This window comes from Zeugodacus cucurbitae, chromosome 3, assembly GCF_028554725.1.
Source record: "Zeugodacus cucurbitae isolate PBARC_wt_2022May chromosome 3, idZeuCucr1.2, whole genome shotgun sequence".
NCBI classification, from domain to species: domain Eukaryota; kingdom Metazoa; phylum Arthropoda; class Insecta; order Diptera; family Tephritidae; genus Zeugodacus; species Zeugodacus cucurbitae.
Window position 1 is genome coordinate 31,483,658 of NC_071668.1, and position 19,330 is coordinate 31,502,987.

Sequence of the window (19,330 nt, forward strand, 5' to 3'; positions counted from 1 at the left end):
GTACATGGAAATTTGCACAATTTACCTGAATTCATTACATAATAGTTATTATCTTCGGGAATTGAAGATTATTCGCACAATTAGATATTTCCCATTGTTTATTGATATATTTAATTATTTATTTTATGCATATCTATTCCCAACATCAATGTATAATTGTCTTGTAAAATATTACCATGAACCACCAACAACTATGACCGGCACGTCCATTAGTACAATGGTTTCGAGCAATTGTGTATCAATTTCACCAATGAGAAATTACAACAATTCTTCAACCATCACATGTTCGTTTTGGAACAAGAAGAATACAAGAAAGAGGGCATTGATTGGGCGTTCATCGATTTCGGCATGGATTTGCTGGCATGTATTGAGATGATTGAAAAGGTTGGTTTTACGCGTGAATTAAGAAGAATAGAAATGGAACATTAAATGAAAGTACATAATTTCTATTTGAGAGAGAATATTATAAAATTCAATATGTGGTATCTAAACAAATAAGTATTTAAGGTATTTGGGAGTAATATATAACTTGAGGTAAATAACGCTGAAATGAGCATTCGATCACCAGCAACCAAGTAATCATAAAGCATCCAATATTACAAAGCCACTGTTTGAACTATGTCTGTATTGCACGTGCCTCCTACTCTCCCCACCACTTTTTCGACTTGTGTGCAATGATGAAGTACCCAACCACCTTACACCTGCACTCTACCTACATACATAAATACCATACCGTAAACCTTAAGTAACTAACATTTGAGCATTAAACCTTATATCCTTTAACCATAACATTTACCACATCTTGTTGTTGTGTTCCATATATAGTACAACGGTTTCGAACAATTGTGTATCAATTTCACTAACGAAAAACTGCAACAATTCTTCAACCATCACATGTTCGTTTTGGAGCAAGAAGAATACCAACGTGAAGGCATTGAATGGACTTTCATCGATTTCGGCATGGATTTGCAGATGTGTATTGAATTGATTGAGAAGGTATTTCTACTGGAAATTTTGTAAAAGAATGTCTCGCGCAATATGTGCTTCGCTGCCGGCTTCGCATAGTAAAACAACAATTAGTCCAAATAATAGGAAATTAAACGCTTCGGCAAGCTAATCTCAAAGAAATAGTGAACCTATAGCCATTCTACAACACTGCTATGGATTATGCAAACTCGAATCATTATATAATTATAAAAATAATGGCTTACCCAAGAAAAAGTCGAAGTGCAGAAAGCTAATAATAACAATATTTCAACTTCGTGTCGCAGTATGCAAAATTGCGAAATCATTCATTAGACAAATGTTTTATCTACCGATTAATGTAGTGCCAAAGGAGTTTTTCTAAAAAATGCATAATATATCCTGCTTTACAAACCATACCACTTTACCCACTAGTATTCCTTCATTTTTTATCCCTTACCTATATTTATGTAGAACACATTTTCACAATATTAATCAAAACGTATTAGTGGGATCTCGAAAGAGTTTGCTATGTAAATTTTAAGCCTTAAATAGTAGAGTAGTGAAGTATTCCTTCATTTGCACATTCAAATAATACCAAAAGTATTAGGTATAAATATTAAAAAAAAACGATGAAAATGTATATAGCTAAGCTTTTTTAATTAAGTGCTTGTTTATAGTAGCTATAGTAGTAGTCGGAGAAACTAGTAGTAAAATTAGTAAAAAGTACTAAAAGAAAGATATACATATATGTATGTATAATAGAAATAATTTTGATGTTGAAGCTATAAAGCCCAGGTAAGCATTGCATTCGCTGTAGATATGTTATATTTATATGTAAAATCTGAAATTTGTTTACTGCACTATATGTAGCTGGTAGTTTCCACCGTAATTGTAGTGTAAAAATCGCACGCTTATTTTGTAAATGTTGCAAAATATTGTATCTTGTCTTTTCATTTTCCATAATTTATTCTAATCAAATGTTTTCCGCCATCTTTTTACTTTGTTTTCGACACTGAAATAGCCTATGGGTATCTTGTCCATCCTTGAAGAAGAATCTATGTTCCCCAAGGCTACAGATCAAACATTCGCCGACAAATTGGTTAACACTCACTTGGGCAAATCGGCACCATTCCAGAAGCCCAAACCACCAAAGCCCGGTCAACAAGCTGCTCACTTTGCTATTGGCCATTATGCTGGTGTTGTCGCCTATAACATCACCGGTTGGTTGGAGAAGAACAAGGATCCATTGAACGACACTGTTGTCGATCAATTCAAGAAATCTCAGAATAAGCTGTTGGTCGAAATCTTCGCTGATCATCCAGGTCAATCTGGTGGTGCGGAACAAGCCAAGGGCGGTCGTGGTAAGAAGGGTGGTGGCTTCGCTACTGTATCTTCGGCCTACAGGGAACAATTGAACAGCTTGATGACCACTTTGCGTTCAACACAACCTCACTTCGTGCGTTGTATCATTCCCAATGAAATGAAACAACCTGGTCTTGTAGATGCTCACTTGGTTATGCACCAGCTGACATGTAACGGTGTACTTGAAGGTATCCGTATTTGCCGTAAAGGTTTCCCCAACAGAATGGTGTACTCTGATTTCAAGATGCGGTAAGTATTTCTACTTTTACTGTTAAATATGATATTGACATTTTACACAAACAACATTTTATTGATATACTATGGTACATTTTAAGGAGGTGTGCTTTATATCAGCATATACTAGAAGATATACATGGAAGAGACTGAAATACACACCTTTAACAAAATAATTGAAATTAATTAGAACTCAATATTTACCCATTTTGATTGAACATTTTCTATTTTTGTACGCATTTTCTTTGCATTCAAATACAATAACCATTGCAAATAGTTACATGATCTTGGCTCCAGCCATCATGGCCGCTGAGAAACAACCCAAGAACGCAGCCGCTAAGTGTTTGGAATCTGTAGGATTGGATCCCGACATGTACCGTATTGGTCATACAAAGGCAGGCAGCTAATTTAAATTAACTGTTTTCATCTAAATATCCCCTTTAAGCATTAAAAATTGTTTCTCGTGCGCCCTAATGTAGATTTTAATACACCAGATTTGTTTCCCTTTGTACACATACTTTTTTGTATTACAGTCCCATTTGCGTTGCGTCTCTATCTCTCTCTCTTACTCTTCGTCTCTATAAATGAAACATACACCCGCCCATCAGTATTGCACGAAACGTTTAATGTGTGCTCGTACAAATATATTATTCTTACCAAAAATCAGTATTCCATATTTTATAGCATCGAGCTATATCAGTATTATTATTTCACAAGTATTTGTAGTATCACCCGTCATAACCTATACAATTTACATTAAATATATGTATGTAGTTAAATGTTTCATTGGCCCAATGCAACCCGTACGTATATCCAGTCCCATTTTTAATTTCTTAGATTACCTCTTCTAATATACTTGTTAGTATCATAGTAATGTTATACTTATGTACGTTGATATTTAAAAGATGGCTAGCCCTAGACAGCTCATTACATCGTACGCATATGTACATTGTTATTTATAAATATATATATGTATACAAATAAAAAACCGAATCATTATAGAAAGACTTGCAATGTAGTCGTTTGAACGAATTTCCCCAACCTATTTTTATAAGTACTTGTTAAAAGAACAAGCAAAGTCCTATGTTTTGTAATCATAATTCACAAATTGTATGACCCCTTCTAAGTATTATTATTATTATTATTATATTATTGTAAAGCCCCACCGGCATGACGTATTTCTTACGTTTTTTGGCATTGATTTTCCCTGAAATTCGGTCCTGAGTAAACTTGAACACTATCTGAAAACATTTGAAACTATTACAACACATTATATATTGCGTTGATATTAATAACATATTCGGGAACCAAAAGATTGTCGAACAATTTGAACTAGATATTGGACTTTCGCGTTCAATATTTGCGTTTATGACTGTAACAACGTTTGGACAGTAGGCATTTATTTTAGAACGCTACTTAAATTAAAAAATACTACTTTCACAGGTACCAAATCCTTAATCCACGTGGTATTAAGGAGGTGTCTGAAGATAAAAAGGCCTCAAAGATTCTCATTGAGAGCACGGGATTGAACGAAGATCTTTACCGACTGGGTCACACAAAGGCATGAACCGAACAATTTAAATATACATATAAATATATTATAATAGAATTGCTGTTACTAGCATAAGAAATTCGGAATGACGCAATAAGCTTCGACTAATTGAAGTAAAACGTCTTTGTATTTGTGTTTCACGCAATGACGTTCCTTGTAGATACAATACAATATTATGCATAAAAAACGCCTAAATTTTCTTTACTTTAATTGATTGGATTTTAATTGGCATGCACTGCAACACAAAATTCTATCAAAATTTACATATGTATATGTACACTTACATATACGTGCTTCACAGCAATATACCACTGACATGACACACAATGAATTACAAAACAACAGTAATACTTACTCTCTCTCTCTCTCTCTCTTACAAAGAACAACACCATAAAACAAACAAAAACTATTTGAACTATACTTTTAAATTTTCTTATTGTTTCAACACATTTCCCAAAACGCAGATATCAAATTTTGAATCCCAAGGACATTAGCGGAATGGAAGATCCGAAAAAATGTTCTAAAATACTTATTGAATCCACAGCACTTGATCCAGATCTATATCGTCTTGGTCACACAAAGGCATGGTTCTTAATTTTTTTACGAGAATGTTACACATTTAAACAGCATATGTGTCCAATTGCGTTTCTCAGTTAATAGTTTGTCACTTAAGTTGTTTGCAATGCAATATACCAGCATATCTAAAAGAAACAAATAGAAAGCATGCAATACAACAAAATCAATTATTCACATTTGCCTTGTTGCAATGTGATCCAACAAAAATTCCCACATATTCCAGAGAATGTTGAATAAATTCGTCCCACAATTATTGTTATTAAAGTTTGGGATTCCCTCATATCAGTCAAATCATCATGGCAATTGTTTGCATTCATGTTTGCATTTGCATTTATGTGTTTACCTATTATTATACCCAATACTGTATAGCGAATATATACCGATCGAAAATTTATAATCCTACTGCGACCTTTTATATTTGTTCACACATATTTTTTTGTTTTACATACTTATAGCTTATACATGTACCTTTTATATGTATATTGTTTTATTATTTTTTACTAAAATATTTTGAGTTATATACACAATTTTTTTTATCCTGACATATCAATGAATCTAAAATAAAAACAATAACATTTTCCAACATCCACTACAACTACACACATATACACATCAACAGCTACCAAATCCTGAACCCAAGAGGCATCAAAGACTTGGAAGATCCCAAAAAAGCCAGTAAGATTCTGATCGAATCTACTGAATTGGGTGATGATCAATACCGTCTGGGTAACACTAAGGCACGAATCCAATTTTTGTACAAAATAAAAAAACAAAAACAAAATGCCACACAATTCCGCATAAGTATACATACATATATAATTACATTAGCAAATACCTGTATTATCGGTGTAGTATTTTGCAAATTCAAAGCATACATATCAACACATTTTCAAACTTTTCCACATTACATACGCTGCATTTACCCCAAATATTTGGTCTAATTGCAGACGTTAGTACACATACGTATACATTCAATTATATGCGTGTGGAGCTTATGAAAGCCCTCACAGCATACCCATACACATGAAGCATGTCTCAAATCACTCACACACACCCAAAAATACCCACCACACACCACTGCAAGAGTACAGCATGTTTCCATTGCCATTGTTATTATTTCTATTATTTTAGTGCTAGTAGAAATATGCCAGAAATAAGCATGTACATCGCGCTCTATAGCATGCAGAAAAAATTCAATAGTCATTGCATAGCTCTCAAACACACACACATATAGTATGCATATATAGTACATCACATGCACCCTCTTACTATATATGTAGTCAATCTATCAGCCATTATTCTACATGAGGCCACCCATCCATTGTCCACAAAATCAACGACCTCATGAAACGCTAGTGATAATCCGATTCCGAATTCGTCTTTGAATTTTATTTAAATGTTTTCTGGGATACTAATAAATTAACTTTATTTTTCGAAATTACTTCACACAAAAATAAAAATATGTTGTTTCGGCAATAGAGAAAACAAATATCTTTTACGGTATTCCTTTGGAGCACATCCTAACTTGAGTAAATGTCAATATAATTACACAAATCAAAATTATTTTTGGAATAAATGTAGCAGTTATTAAGTGATTAATATTTTAATGAAATTCCCATATTTTCACACCAACAAAATCATCAACAAAAAACCAAAACAACAATATCCAAACCACAATGCCACCACCGTTCAAACCAAACAACCATCGCGACATCAATTTATCGATACACCACAAAATTGCACGTTCACACATCCATACATATATACATCGTACCTACATATGCACGTATAGCTACAAGATCATGTGCCCGAAACTTTTGGTTGGCGTAGAGAAAGAAAAGAAGGCCACTGATATCATTATTAAATTCATTGACTTGCCAGAAGATCAATATCGCCTGGGTAACACCAAGGTACCTTTTGAAAAACTAATGCAACTACAACAAATAATGCAGTAATAAAGCATCTAAATAAATCTTGTCTTGTCTCTTGTCAAAATGTACAAAATTATCGAAATAATTGTCCAAAAGCAAACGAAACTAAACATTAACAGTACTATTAAAAAAACCAGAAAAAAATATAAAATAAAAAAATACGTTGTATTTGTCATTATCATTACACTTGGCCAGTAAACTCATCAAACCACTAACATTTTTGTGAAACAAACAATTTTACACAAACTAACTAGTTTCATTATTAACTGTTAATCGTTTTTGGAAGCGTTCAGAAATTGTCATTATTTCTGTATGCTAGCCCAAAAGTGGTTTGAACACAATTTCACCACATTCATATTTTTACACCTCGTTTTTGTCTTCGTCACCACATACATACATGTCAATATATACATACATACCAAATGTATGTAAATACATTCCTAGTCCTTATTCTGCATATAATTTCCATTATTCTAATGCTTTAAAACTCGCGCTTTTAGTTCGAAAACCGCTCGTTGTTCTGTTTTCATACCCATGCTTTGTTCACTCTTACGTCCACAATTACTTAATATCCAATATTATTATGTTCATACTTATCTATATGTTTATGTGTAAACGCTTTTTAAAAATTGTAGAAAGGCGTTGAACTGAAGGAGCCAAGCATGGAATAATTGTAAGAACTATCTAATTTAAACTAAATAAATTGAACACTTGCTGCTATGAACTGAATACTAAAGTTCGTATGGCTTCCAAAAGTACTCTTTCAGTTCAGCGCAAGTCAAACGCAGCATTTGTATGTGGCATAAAATGGTACACAAATAATACAATTAAACTAATCACATTTTCATCTTCCCGCTTAAATCAAAAAAATTATTGAAAACAATAGGTGTTCTTCCGCGCTGGCGTCCTGGGTCAGATGGAAGAGTTCCGTGATGAACGTCTCGGCAAAATCATGTCCTGGATGCAAGGTTGGGCTCGTGGTTACTTGGCCCGTAGGAACTTCAAAAAATTGCAAGAGCAACGTTTGGCCCTTAAAGTTGTGCAACGCAACTTGCGCAAATACTTGCAACTCCGCACCTGGCCATGGTACAAATTGTGGCAGAAGATCAAGCCCCTACTCAACGTTACACGCGTTGAGGATGAGATTGCTGTAAGTAATGATTAACATAACTTCCTCCCTTTATATACATATATGTCTATACAAAGACAGTTATCGATGTTATCGATCGAAGCTGGCTGACGGAGCAGCAGAAGAACAAGGTGATGATGATGGCGTTGAATTCACTGTTAATTGCTGCACATATTCATAAACCTTTTTTTGTGTGGCGTCGGTCTATAAATATGAAAAACACATATTGCATTGCACCTGTCGAAACTGATCACTCAGTCTCTGGTCTATGGCAGCAATTCATGTGTGCGGCACTTAGCAGTGTTGCGAAAAAAGTGGCAAATAAAAAAGAAAATTGGCAGCTAATTACTCGTCGTCTTCCTCTGATATTTCTAATTTCTTCATTTGCACAACGCCTGGTCTGACAATGTTGGCAAGTGTGCTCTTATATATTTAACGCCCATGTATCTATATGCCAAATAGTGTTTAGCTTTATAATTTGATGTAGGCATATACTCATATCATACGTTGGACATGGCAAATATAGCAATCAGAGTTCGCATAAACAGTCGTGAATTTCTACCACATGCCAACCATGCATTCATGTATGTAAATATATATATAATTAGCGTTACTCATACGCCCCTGCGAACCTCATTGCCTGTTGAAGACTTGAAAATACTTTGCTACCTGTATCGATTTATGAAACATATACATATATATTTACCGATCCATGTACATAATATAATTTCACGCCTTTGTATTTTCCAACGTGTACTAAACACTAAAATATATCGATCAACAACCAGTGTTTGCGAGTTGAAACAAAAGTAATTCAAATTCACATATATGAACCAGCTAGTGTCCATTTTTGTTTACTCATACATACGAACACCTATAAATATCTGTATTCTGACCACTCCTTAGTATTGTTTTCTCCTTTACTTCAACAAATTGCTCCACTGCCATTAAATCTGCTTAATTTTCATATTTTTGCTGTCTTCATTGCACATGTGGCCGCTAAGAAAATTAATGTTATATAGAAAATGAGTAAGGATTGGATGTGTGCACAAATACAAAACAATTTCGATGTCCTCTACTTATTAGTAAGCGTCCCTGAATATATTTCGAACGCCGATCTTTTAATATTTCTTTCATATGCTTGGAATAGTGTTTCCGTTAACACATGCTTACGCGTATATTGGCATATTGCAACTGTATTAGTATGGTTATGAAATGTATATAGTTGATGAGTTTATGTGCTTAAATGGTTGCACCATCTAAGCGCTCAACTCAATCAACAGTTGTGGCAGCTGTAGCGCTAATACCACACAACTCATCATTAGCATGATTAATGTAACACACACTTTCGTAGTCTTCGTGAAAATCAAATATCACATAAAAAAGGCAATTAATTTTTATTTCACAAGGTTTATTAATAGGTGTTCTAATTGAATTCTCATCAAAAAATTGTGGTCAACTTGTGTATATTGACATAAGCCAACAAGCAAATGGCTAACTGAGGAGTTGTTTGCCATCTCGCCTATGATGCAGCAACAATAATAAATAATAATCGAACAACACATCTACTTACATACATACATATATCTCGATATGAGTGGCTCGCGGTATTTGTGGCACAACACCTGTGCCATAGCATTGATGGCAGCCTATGTATGTATTAATCCCACTGTGCCCCACTGGTGTGAGTCTTAGTTGAAATCAAATAAAAAATTATGAATACCAGCACCCTTGCCTTGCGGATGTTTGTTTATTTACATCCATGTTAATGTTACCGTTAGCGTGCATAAATATGAGATTTATAAGCGTGTAGAAGACATTCAGTTCGCAGAATCTTCGATTCGATCATATTTTGGGCGTTGCTAAATTTATTTACCACATGCACACTATTACACAAAATCATTTAGCATGAATAAATGCTAAACATGTTTGCGCATATTTGCGTGCATATGTATTTTTTAGGAATGTACTCGTAGGTAGTTGAAATTATAATTGAATTGAAATAGTTTCTTATGTGAGCCACGCTGCATTGCTCATTGGTGCTGCACTCATCATCATTCCAGCTGTTGGCCAGTAGCTAGTCGGACCTAGTTGTCTAAACTCGCGTCGTCGCATAGTTCAGTTCACTCGCTGATCACAACGAAATCATATCGAATCCAAAGCGTTTTTGTAGTTTGGAATATTTACTTAAATCAAGTGGTATTTAAATACGAATTAATAGAAATTAATACAAATATTGTATAATAATTACACCGTAAACGACTCTTTTGAGACGAACGAAAGCACAGTAGAAAGCTACGCTACTCCATTATCACATGAAAGCTATAACAGCTGGTAGCTCAAGCGAAATAACTGATATTTAATTTGTTTAAAGTTGTTACGATTGTGCAATTGCAAATCAATTATTTTTCGACAAGCAACTTTTGTAGCTGCATTGTAGAAACTCGATTTTAAGGGCCTACACATAATATGGCTGATGAAAAAAAGGTAAAGAAATCAAAAAAGGCAGCCGCTACCCCTGCCAATACCGGTGAACCAGAATCAGCAAAGCCCGAATCAGCTCCTATAGAAAATGGTGTAGCAGCCGATTTAAATTGTCAGCCTACTGAGGCAGTGCCTGAGGCTACGCCCGAAAGTGCCTCCATCTCTGCACCAATCGAAGATGCCGCCGTCAACGCCATCACTTCACCGTCTTCTTCTGCAATCCAAGATAATGGAACTTTAACGACCAACATTAAAATATCCTCAATTCCTTTTGATTCATTCGAATTACAGCGTCTAGAAGAGAAGGCCAAAAAGGCTGAGGAATTGCACGCCGCTGAAGTGAAAGTTCGCAAGGAATTGGAAGCCCTCAACGCTAAGCTGTTGGCTGAAAAGACTGCCCTTTTGGACTCCTTGTCCGGTGAGAAGGGTCAATTGCAAGATTTCCAGGAGAGAAACGCTAAGTTGACTGCCCAAAAGAACGATCTCGAGAACCAACTGCGCGTAAGTAAAATAAAATCAATTTTTATTTCAGAACCCAATTACAAACCATTGCGTCTTTCAAAATTTAATTTGAAGTCAATAGATCAATGACTTCATCGAAAAGTCAATATTAAAAGAAACTTTTTTTTGGAAATTGTTAGAAAGCCCTTGCTTACAAAGATAAAAAGTGTAAACAAAAGAATTTCCATAGTCTAATCTTTAAGGTCAGGTTAACTTCCGGTTAGCTCCGAAATATGCATATGATTTCTATTTTTAATATAACACCTTAATTAGAGAAATCAAGTAAATTACAAACCAATAGCAAACAACTATTTCAAATTAATCACCCATTTGCCATGCCAATGGCTGATCTGCACATGCCACAGCAGATCATTCTCAGTTTGATGCAAGAAATAAATGTGTGAGTAGCAATATGTTCTAGAGTATTCGCTCTAATTTTAGAAGCAATTGAAATTTGTAATGGAGGGCGATGAAATGATTCATTTATGCTTTTCGCTAAAAATAGTTGCTTACATTGTGGTTGTAATTAGGTGAAATTAATGGGCCAGCAAGGGTTGCCAATCAAAGTATAACCATAGCAAATTTCATATTTTACTTTTTAATTCAATAGGATATCCAAGATCGTTTGAGCCAAGAGGAAGATGCCCGTAACCAATTGTTCCAACAGAAGAAGAAGGCTGATCAAGAAATCTCTGGCCTGAAGAAGGACATTGAAGATCTCGAATTGAGCGTACAGAAGGCTGAACAAGATAAGGCTACCAAGGATCACCAAATCCGCAATTTGAATGATGAGATCGCCCACCAAGATGAACTCATCAACAAGTTGAACAAGGAGAAGAAGATGCAAGGTGAGACCAACCAGAAGACTGGTGAGGAACTCCAAGCCGCTGAAGACAAAATTAACCACTTGAACAAGGTTAAGGCTAAGTTGGAGCAAACTCTTGATGAATTAGAAGATTCATTGGAGCGTGAGAAGAAATTGCGTGGAGATGTTGAAAAGGCAAAACGCAAGGTTGAGGGTGATTTGAAACTTACCCAGGAAGCCGTATCCGATTTGGAACGTAACAAGAAGGAATTGGAACAGACCATCCAACGCAAGGACAAAGAATTGTCTTCGATCACCGCCAAATTGGAAGATGAACAGGTGGGTGTTGGCAAACACCAACGTCAAATCAAGGAATTGCAAGCCCGCATTGAAGAATTGGAAGAAGAAGTTGAAGCTGAACGTCAAGCCCGCGCTAAGGCTGAGAAGCAACGCGCTGATTTGGCTCGCGAATTGGAGGAATTGGGTGAGCGCCTGGAAGAAGCCGGTGGTGCTACCTCTGCCCAAATTGAACTCAACAAGAAACGTGAAGCCGAACTCAGCAAATTGCGTCGTGACTTGGAAGAAGCCAACATTCAGCACGAATCCACCTTGGCCAACTTGCGCAAGAAGCACAATGATGCTGTCGCTGAAATGGCCGAACAAGTTGATCAACTTAACAAACTGAAGGCTAAGTAAGTATTTTTTAATATGCATTACGTTTCGAGATACATTTTTAGGGATTTTATGCAACTTGGTATTTTGTGCACACATAAAGGTTGAACGTCCGTGCAAATATTCTATTGGATTGATATATACGTGTTAGTGAAATTCTGTAACTTTTATTAATATTGAAAATGTTTTCTATAATGAATACAGGGCTGAACACGATCGCCAGACATGTCACAATGAGTTGAATCAAACTCGTTCCGCTTGCGATCAACTGTCACGCGATAAGGTAATATGTCGTAAAACAACTTCAAGCCACAATTGGCCACTATTCACCAAAGACTGCACTATTCCTACAATTGTCCTCAACAATTATTACACACATATAAGACTGAGACACTCACAAGCAATCTAACATTTGTAATATTCGAGTATTTAATAAATATTTCTACCGTATTTTGTAGTAGGTTTAAAATACAGTCAATCCAAACTAAAGGTCTTCTGCAGCACATTTACTGTTGTTAGTATCGCGAATGATCTTCTATTAAAGCAAAATACTCTCTTGGCACTTTATGTATCTCTTTAATTCGAATATCCATGCATAATTTAACACAATGCTAACCATATCCAACTCTACTCTATTATTCACATAATCTAGGGCTGAAAAGGAGAAGAACGAATACTATGGTCAATTGAACGACCTCCGCGCTGGTGTTGACCACCTCGCCAACGAGAAGGTATACAAACTAAAGATATTCTAGTCATTGAAAGATTTTGTTGTATTCATTGCTGCTGCTGTAATTACGCTGAAATTATCGATTATATATTCTCTGCTTTTTTCTTAAATTAAATATATTCTAGCAATTAAAGAACGGACACACGAGCGAGTAAGGATTAATTTATATATCCATACTCTCTCCGCTGTGCACCATTAATAGCAAATTTCAAATATAAAAGAGCTGTATTGACGATTATGCTTCAAAAACAGTGAGATCGTTAAATGAGCATTGCAATAATTTTTTTTTGTAGAAATCGCCTTAATCCTTAAATTCCTATTACTGTAACCAAACCATTCTTTGTAATAAATGCACCGCTACTAACTGTACAGTTCACACAAAAATCCAACATTTTTGTATATAGCAAATATTTTCGACTTCCATTCATCGAATTGAATATAATATATTTTTTCTTTGAAACTTAGGCTGCACAAGAAAAGATTGCCAAGCAATTGCAACACACCTTGAATGAAGTTCAAGGCAAATTGGACGAAACCAATCGCACCCTCAACGACTTCGATGCCTCCAAGAAGAAGCTGTCGATCGAAAACTCCGATCTGTTGCGTCAATTGGAGGAAGCTGAATCGCAGGTGTCGCAATTGTCTAAGATCAAGATCTCCCTCACCACCCAATTGGAAGATACTAAGCGTTTGGCTGATGAAGAATCTCGCGAACGTGCCACCCTCTTGGGCAAGTTCCGCAACTTGGAACACGACCTGGACAATCTGCGCGAGCAGGTAGAAGAGGAAGCTGAAGGCAAGGCTGATTTGCAACGTCAACTCAGCAAGGCCAACGCTGAGGCTCAAGTATGGCGCAGCAAGTACGAATCCGATGGTGTTGCTCGCTCTGAAGAATTGGAAGAAGCCAAGAGGAAATTGCAAGCTCGCTTGGCTGAAGCTGAGGAAACCATTGAATCTCTTAACCAGAAATGCATTGGTCTTGAGAAGACTAAGCAACGCTTGGCTACTGAAGTAGAAGATTTGCAATTGGAAGTCGACCGTGCCAATGCTATTGCCAATGCTGCTGAAAAGAAACAGAAGGCCTTCGACAAGATCATTGGAGAATGGAAACTTAAGGTTGATGACTTGGCTGCTGAATTGGATGCCTCACAAAAGGAATGCCGCAACTATTCCACCGAATTGTTCCGTCTCAAGGGTGCCTACGAAGAAGGTCAAGAACAATTGGAAGCCGTACGCCGTGAGAACAAGAATCTCGCTGATGAAGTTAAGGATCTGCTAGACCAAATCGGTGAAGGTGGTCGCAACATTCACGAAATCGAAAAGGCACGCAAACGTTTGGAAGCTGAAAAGGATGAACTCCAAGCTGCACTCGAGGAAGCTGAAGCCGCCCTGGAACAAGAAGAGAACAAGGTATTGCGCGCACAATTGGAATTGTCTCAAGTACGTCAAGAAATCGACCGACGCATCCAGGAGAAGGAAGAAGAATTCGAAAATACCCGCAAGAATCACCAACGCGCTCTCGATTCCATGCAAGCTTCTCTTGAAGCCGAAGCCAAGGGTAAGGCTGAGGCGCTACGCATGAAGAAGAAGTTGGAAGCCGATATCAACGAGCTGGAAATTGCCCTGGATCATGCCAACAAGGTATAGTATATACAAATACATATATTATACATAAATAATTTTCTATTAAATAATATGTTTATTTATACTAATTTAGGCTAACGCCGAGGCCCAGAAGAACATCAAACGTTACCAACAACAGCTTAAGGATATCCAAACCGCCCTTGAAGAAGAACAGAGAGCCCGTGATGATGCCCGCGAACAATTGGGTATCTCCGAACGCCGCGCCAACGCCCTCCAAAACGAACTCGAAGAATCCCGCACTTTGCTTGAGCAAGCCGATCGTGGCCGTCGTCAAGCCGAACAAGAATTGGCCGATGCTCACGAACAACTCAACGAAGTTTCCGCACAGAATGCTTCTATTTCAGCGGCCAAGAGGAAGTTGGAATCTGAACTGCAAACACTCCACTCCGATTTAGATGAATTGCTGAATGAAGCCAAGAACTCCGAAGAAAAGGCCAAGAAGGCTATGGTTGATGCTGCCCGCCTTGCTGATGAACTCCGCGCTGAACAAGATCACGCACAGACCCAAGAGAAACTGCGCAAGGCCTTGGAACAACAAATCAAGGAATTGCAAGTCCGTTTGGATGAGGCTGAAGCTAACGCACTCAAGGGTGGCAAGAAAGCTATCCAAAAATTGGAACAACGTGTCCGCGAATTGGAGAACGAATTGGATGGTGAACAGAGGAGACATGCTGATGCCCAAAAGAATCTCCGCAAATCTGAGCGTCGTATCAAGGAATTGAGCTTCCAATCTGAAGAAGATCGCAAGAATCACGAACGTATGCAAGACTTGGTCGATAAACTGCAACAGAAGATCAAGACCTACAAGAGGCAAATCGAGGAAGCCGAAGAAATTGCTGCCCTTAACTTGGCCAAATTCCGCAAGGCACAGCAAGAACTCGAAGAAGCTGAGGAACGTGCTGACTTGGCCGAACAGGCTATCAGCAAATTCCGCGCTAAGGGACGTGCCGGTTCAGTTGGACGTGGTGCCAGCCCAGCGGTAAGTATTTTTTGTTAATTTCATATTTTTCTAATACATTTTCGATTGACGACTATTGATTTACTGTTTATTTATTTATTACAATTCCGCCTCTCGATTTCATGCGTTCAATTAGAATTGAATTCGGTATAGCCAATGATCCAGCGATAAAATGGTGATGTGATCAAACACAACACATGAGAAGCAAATGCAAAGAGAATTATAGTTCATAAGCAGCCAAAAACTGAAAATCTAAAATAATTTATGAAATTAAAAACTAATTACGCCATCTAACATTCAATTTATTTTTCATCATGAAAAGAGCATTATAGAAAATTTTAGTTGAATTAGTCATGGTAACATCGATAAAAACAAAGAATTAAAAATTGAAATAATATTTAAATTTATTTAAATAACAAAAAAAAATTGAATAAATCTACTTTTATATTATTAAATATGTATGTGTAAACTGTAGCCGACATCGTCAAAAGGTGGCCGCCAGAATACGCTGGACCAATAACTACTTCTCATTACATTTGTAAGTCAATGAATGATATTCGTTATGCGTCCTTTACTTGTTCCCGTCAGAAAAGAAAACCGTGCTCTTCAGAGCATTAGTCACAGAGCACAGTCTTTATCATACTACACGTACTCACTCATTGCGCCCACCAAACGTTTGACGATCCTTCATCAAAATATTTGTTCTTTATCGAAACCACAATATCAATTAAAAGGAAAATTAATCGAAGAAATCTGAAGGATTTTCGAATTTTTTTCAGAAAACGTTGTTGGTCACACAAGGTATGCTTGTGCATTTCCATGGTCGCGACAATTTCATATACAAGCACATACATATGTAGATACATAGACCCCAATAAACCCGCATATTTAAAATGTTGTCCCATTTATTTTATATGATTTTATTTTTGCATATTTTTACATTCTTTTACATTTTTATTTCTCTCTTTCTGCAGCCCCGAGCGATGTCCGTACGGCCACAACTCGACGGATTGGCTTTCCCACCAAGATTCGACCTTGCACCGGAAAACGAATTCTAAATGCCATTTCTATACTTCGTTTATAAAAACATTATTTTAAAATAATATTTCATAATTATTTGTTATGTTTAATTTAATTTAAACTATTTACAATATTTTTTGTTTAATTAATTTAAATAAAACAAAAAACATGTATAATTCGAACGACGGGAGGAAAATGCACTTAGGCAAAAACATCTCTTAAAAAATAAATAAAAATACCAAAAACAAACAACAAAGAAATGTAAAACAACAAAAAACATAAGCACATAAAAAAACCAACATTAGCATAAGCTCACAGCTATGACGACATTGCTGTTGTTAGTTAAAGTATGAACGTGCATCAATTGCGATTCGGAATATATCTGCGTTGTACTAAGGTCAGTCCAGCCCTATTGTATATAATTTATGCTTTTATACAAATAACGACTTGGTTTACAACATCAACGAATATTCTTACATGCAATTTATAAGAATTGTACGAACCCGTACAACTAAGACACGAGTGAAAATTGAACTAGTATGAAGAATAGAACACAGCAGAGGAACGCACTTACAGACGAGCTAATGAACATACACACACTCTCATACTGGCAGAGCTTATGTTTATTGTTAATTTTTTTAATAATTCGAAAGTTATATTAAATTTAAAGATAAAGTATACAAAAAAGGGACAAAATAAATGTAAATCAATAAAAAAAATAAAATACATATTTCCTTTATTTCTCTTGTGTTACAAAGGTGGTCTGATAAGTTAGCTTCACCACGCGATAACGTGACTATCGCAAGACACATAGTATATTCTCGTAGACGCTTAAACATAATCCGAAGAAAATTCCGCTTCGTTTTATGATTATTTAAGAAACATCGATCCACCCCAGAGACCAAGGAACAGTCGAAATATTACACTTATTAGAGGCGAAACCTGTGCTATCGGTCGGAAACGTGTCTGCCGCCGGATTCAAAGACGTGGTATACATAGATTAACTAAACTAAACACATAAAAATGTAATGTGTCAAAAACCATATCACAGAAACTTTAAATAATTTACTAGTGTTATTAAGTTATTAGTTGAAGGGATTTTGAGTAGGTCTGAGGGTGTTGAGTCTGGAAGTGACAGTCGGTAGGTGTTGAAGAATGTGCATGAATCAAGGATGTGTTGGGTACTAATTGTTTGACTATTGCAAAAGTTGCAGATATTGGATAGGTTTTTGTCAATCAAGTGTTTATGTGTGAGATTATTGTGTCCTAGTCTTACAGCCGGTTTCACGAAACAAATTTAAGTGAAAAATAATTAATTTCAGTTCCACCATTTGACTTAATTTTTATTTAAATGGTCACGCTTTGCCATTTAAATATTATTTAAATACTGTCATATGTAACATCCCTGCCTTTTAATTTTTTTGATGCCAAATGTCAATAATGGTGAAACGCAAGAAATTTAAGTGCAAAGTTAAATAAAAATTAAAATTAAAATTAAATGGAACTTAATTTTCAATTAAAAACTTTCGTGAAACCGGCTGTTAGTCTTATAATTTTTGTTTGGTCTTTTCTAGTCAGAGAGTTTGTATTAATTTTTAAGTAGTCGTTGATTGTCTTGGAGTTTAGTGATATGTTTGAGTACCATTGTGAGGTATTGTTGTTATCATTTTGGTATTTTTCGAGGAAGTGTGATTTTAAGAAACATTTTATGTCCGAGAAGAGTAGGTTGGGTGTTATTGTGAGTGGTGCGTTTATGGCATTTTTAGCTGCCATGTCGGCACATTCGTTGCCGGATATCTGTATGTGCCCTGATATCCTGAATGATCCAAATTAATTTTAACTTATTTGGTTTCTCTAGTAGATATCTACGAATTGAGTTGGAATAGAAGTTTTGGTTGTTTAGGTTTTTTATCGAGTCAATAGAAGAGAGGGAATCGGTGTAAATTTTATAAGATCTAAACTTATGAAATCAGTCATAATCAACGACCTCTCCCCCCTTCCCACGCTCTTATCCAAAAATTTCCCAAAAAAAATTAATAAAACACCATCCTGCCTAAATAGGATAACAAACTTAGCTAAACAATTCGATATTCCATTAAACTTTAAACCCTACATAAACTCCAAAACTCCGCACTGGAAACTGGTTACTCAACAATACACAGAAATCTAGCTAATTTAAAAAAACGATACCTCTCCACTAGTATATAGAAAGCAATTTTACGCAACTATAGAAAAACTCCCATATTTCAAATTGGTGTTCAACGGTAGGATATCGGCCTCGGAGTATAGGGATATGATTGGAGTTGTTTTGAAAGCGCCAAGGGCAGTGCGTATACTAGAGTTGATGGTTGAATTCAGTTTTCTTATAGTGGATTTTGGCGCGTGTGCGTATAGGTATATGCCGTAGTTGATTTTTTATATAACCAAAGCTTTTACTGCTAATAGTAATGACACTGTGTTGCAATTGTATTTGGTGCTTGCGAGGTATTTAATGATGTCGAGTCGGTTTTTAAGTGCGGAAACTAGGTAGTCTAGGATGTGACTATTCCATTTGTATCTTTTATTAAAAATAAGTCCGAGTATTTTTAGGTTGTCAACAGAGCTTATGTTGATGTTGTTGCAAAGTGTGTTAACCTGGCAGTTATGTTTTTTACCTATGTGGATATGTTTGCATTTTTGTAGTGATAACTGGGCTCCTGAATATTGGGACCAGTTGGTAATGTCGTTATGTAGGTTGCTGAGATATAGCGGCGTGTTGATCTATTC

General features: G+C 36.1%; 1 protein-coding gene across 32 annotated transcripts in view; it reads left to right on the forward strand.

Annotated features, from left to right (window-relative positions):
• LOC105218529 (myosin heavy chain, muscle) overlaps nt 1-16,879 on the forward strand; it is a 31,738-nt gene extending 14,859 nt beyond the window's left edge. For 4 of the 32 annotated variants that reach the window (XM_011194192.3, XM_029044370.2, XM_029044363.2 and 1 more), the window contains exons 9-18: nt 214-384; nt 1,988-2,577; nt 6,483-6,600; nt 7,508-7,771; nt 10,526-10,735; nt 11,346-12,232; nt 12,865-12,943; nt 13,408-14,583; nt 14,660-15,565; nt 16,519-16,879. In XM_011194192.3, coding sequence (XP_011192494.1) covers nt 214-384; nt 1,988-2,577; nt 6,483-6,600; nt 7,508-7,771; nt 10,526-10,735; nt 11,346-12,232; nt 12,865-12,943; nt 13,408-14,583; nt 14,660-15,565; nt 16,519-16,602 — 4,485 coding nt within the window. In that variant the 3' untranslated portion in view covers nt 16,603-16,879. Of the gene's footprint in view, nt 1-213; nt 385-825; nt 997-1,987; nt 2,578-2,839; nt 2,958-4,005; nt 4,124-4,578; nt 4,697-5,309; nt 5,428-6,482; nt 6,601-7,507; nt 7,772-10,525; nt 10,736-11,345; nt 12,233-12,416; nt 12,496-12,864; nt 12,944-13,407; nt 14,584-14,659; nt 15,566-15,680; nt 16,083-16,518 lie in introns of all 32 variants that reach the window. The other 28 variants (XM_011194191.3, XM_011194179.3, XM_029044368.2 and 25 more) reach the window with 18 other exon arrangements.
• The last annotated feature ends 2,451 nt before the right edge of the window (nt 16,880-19,330 follow it).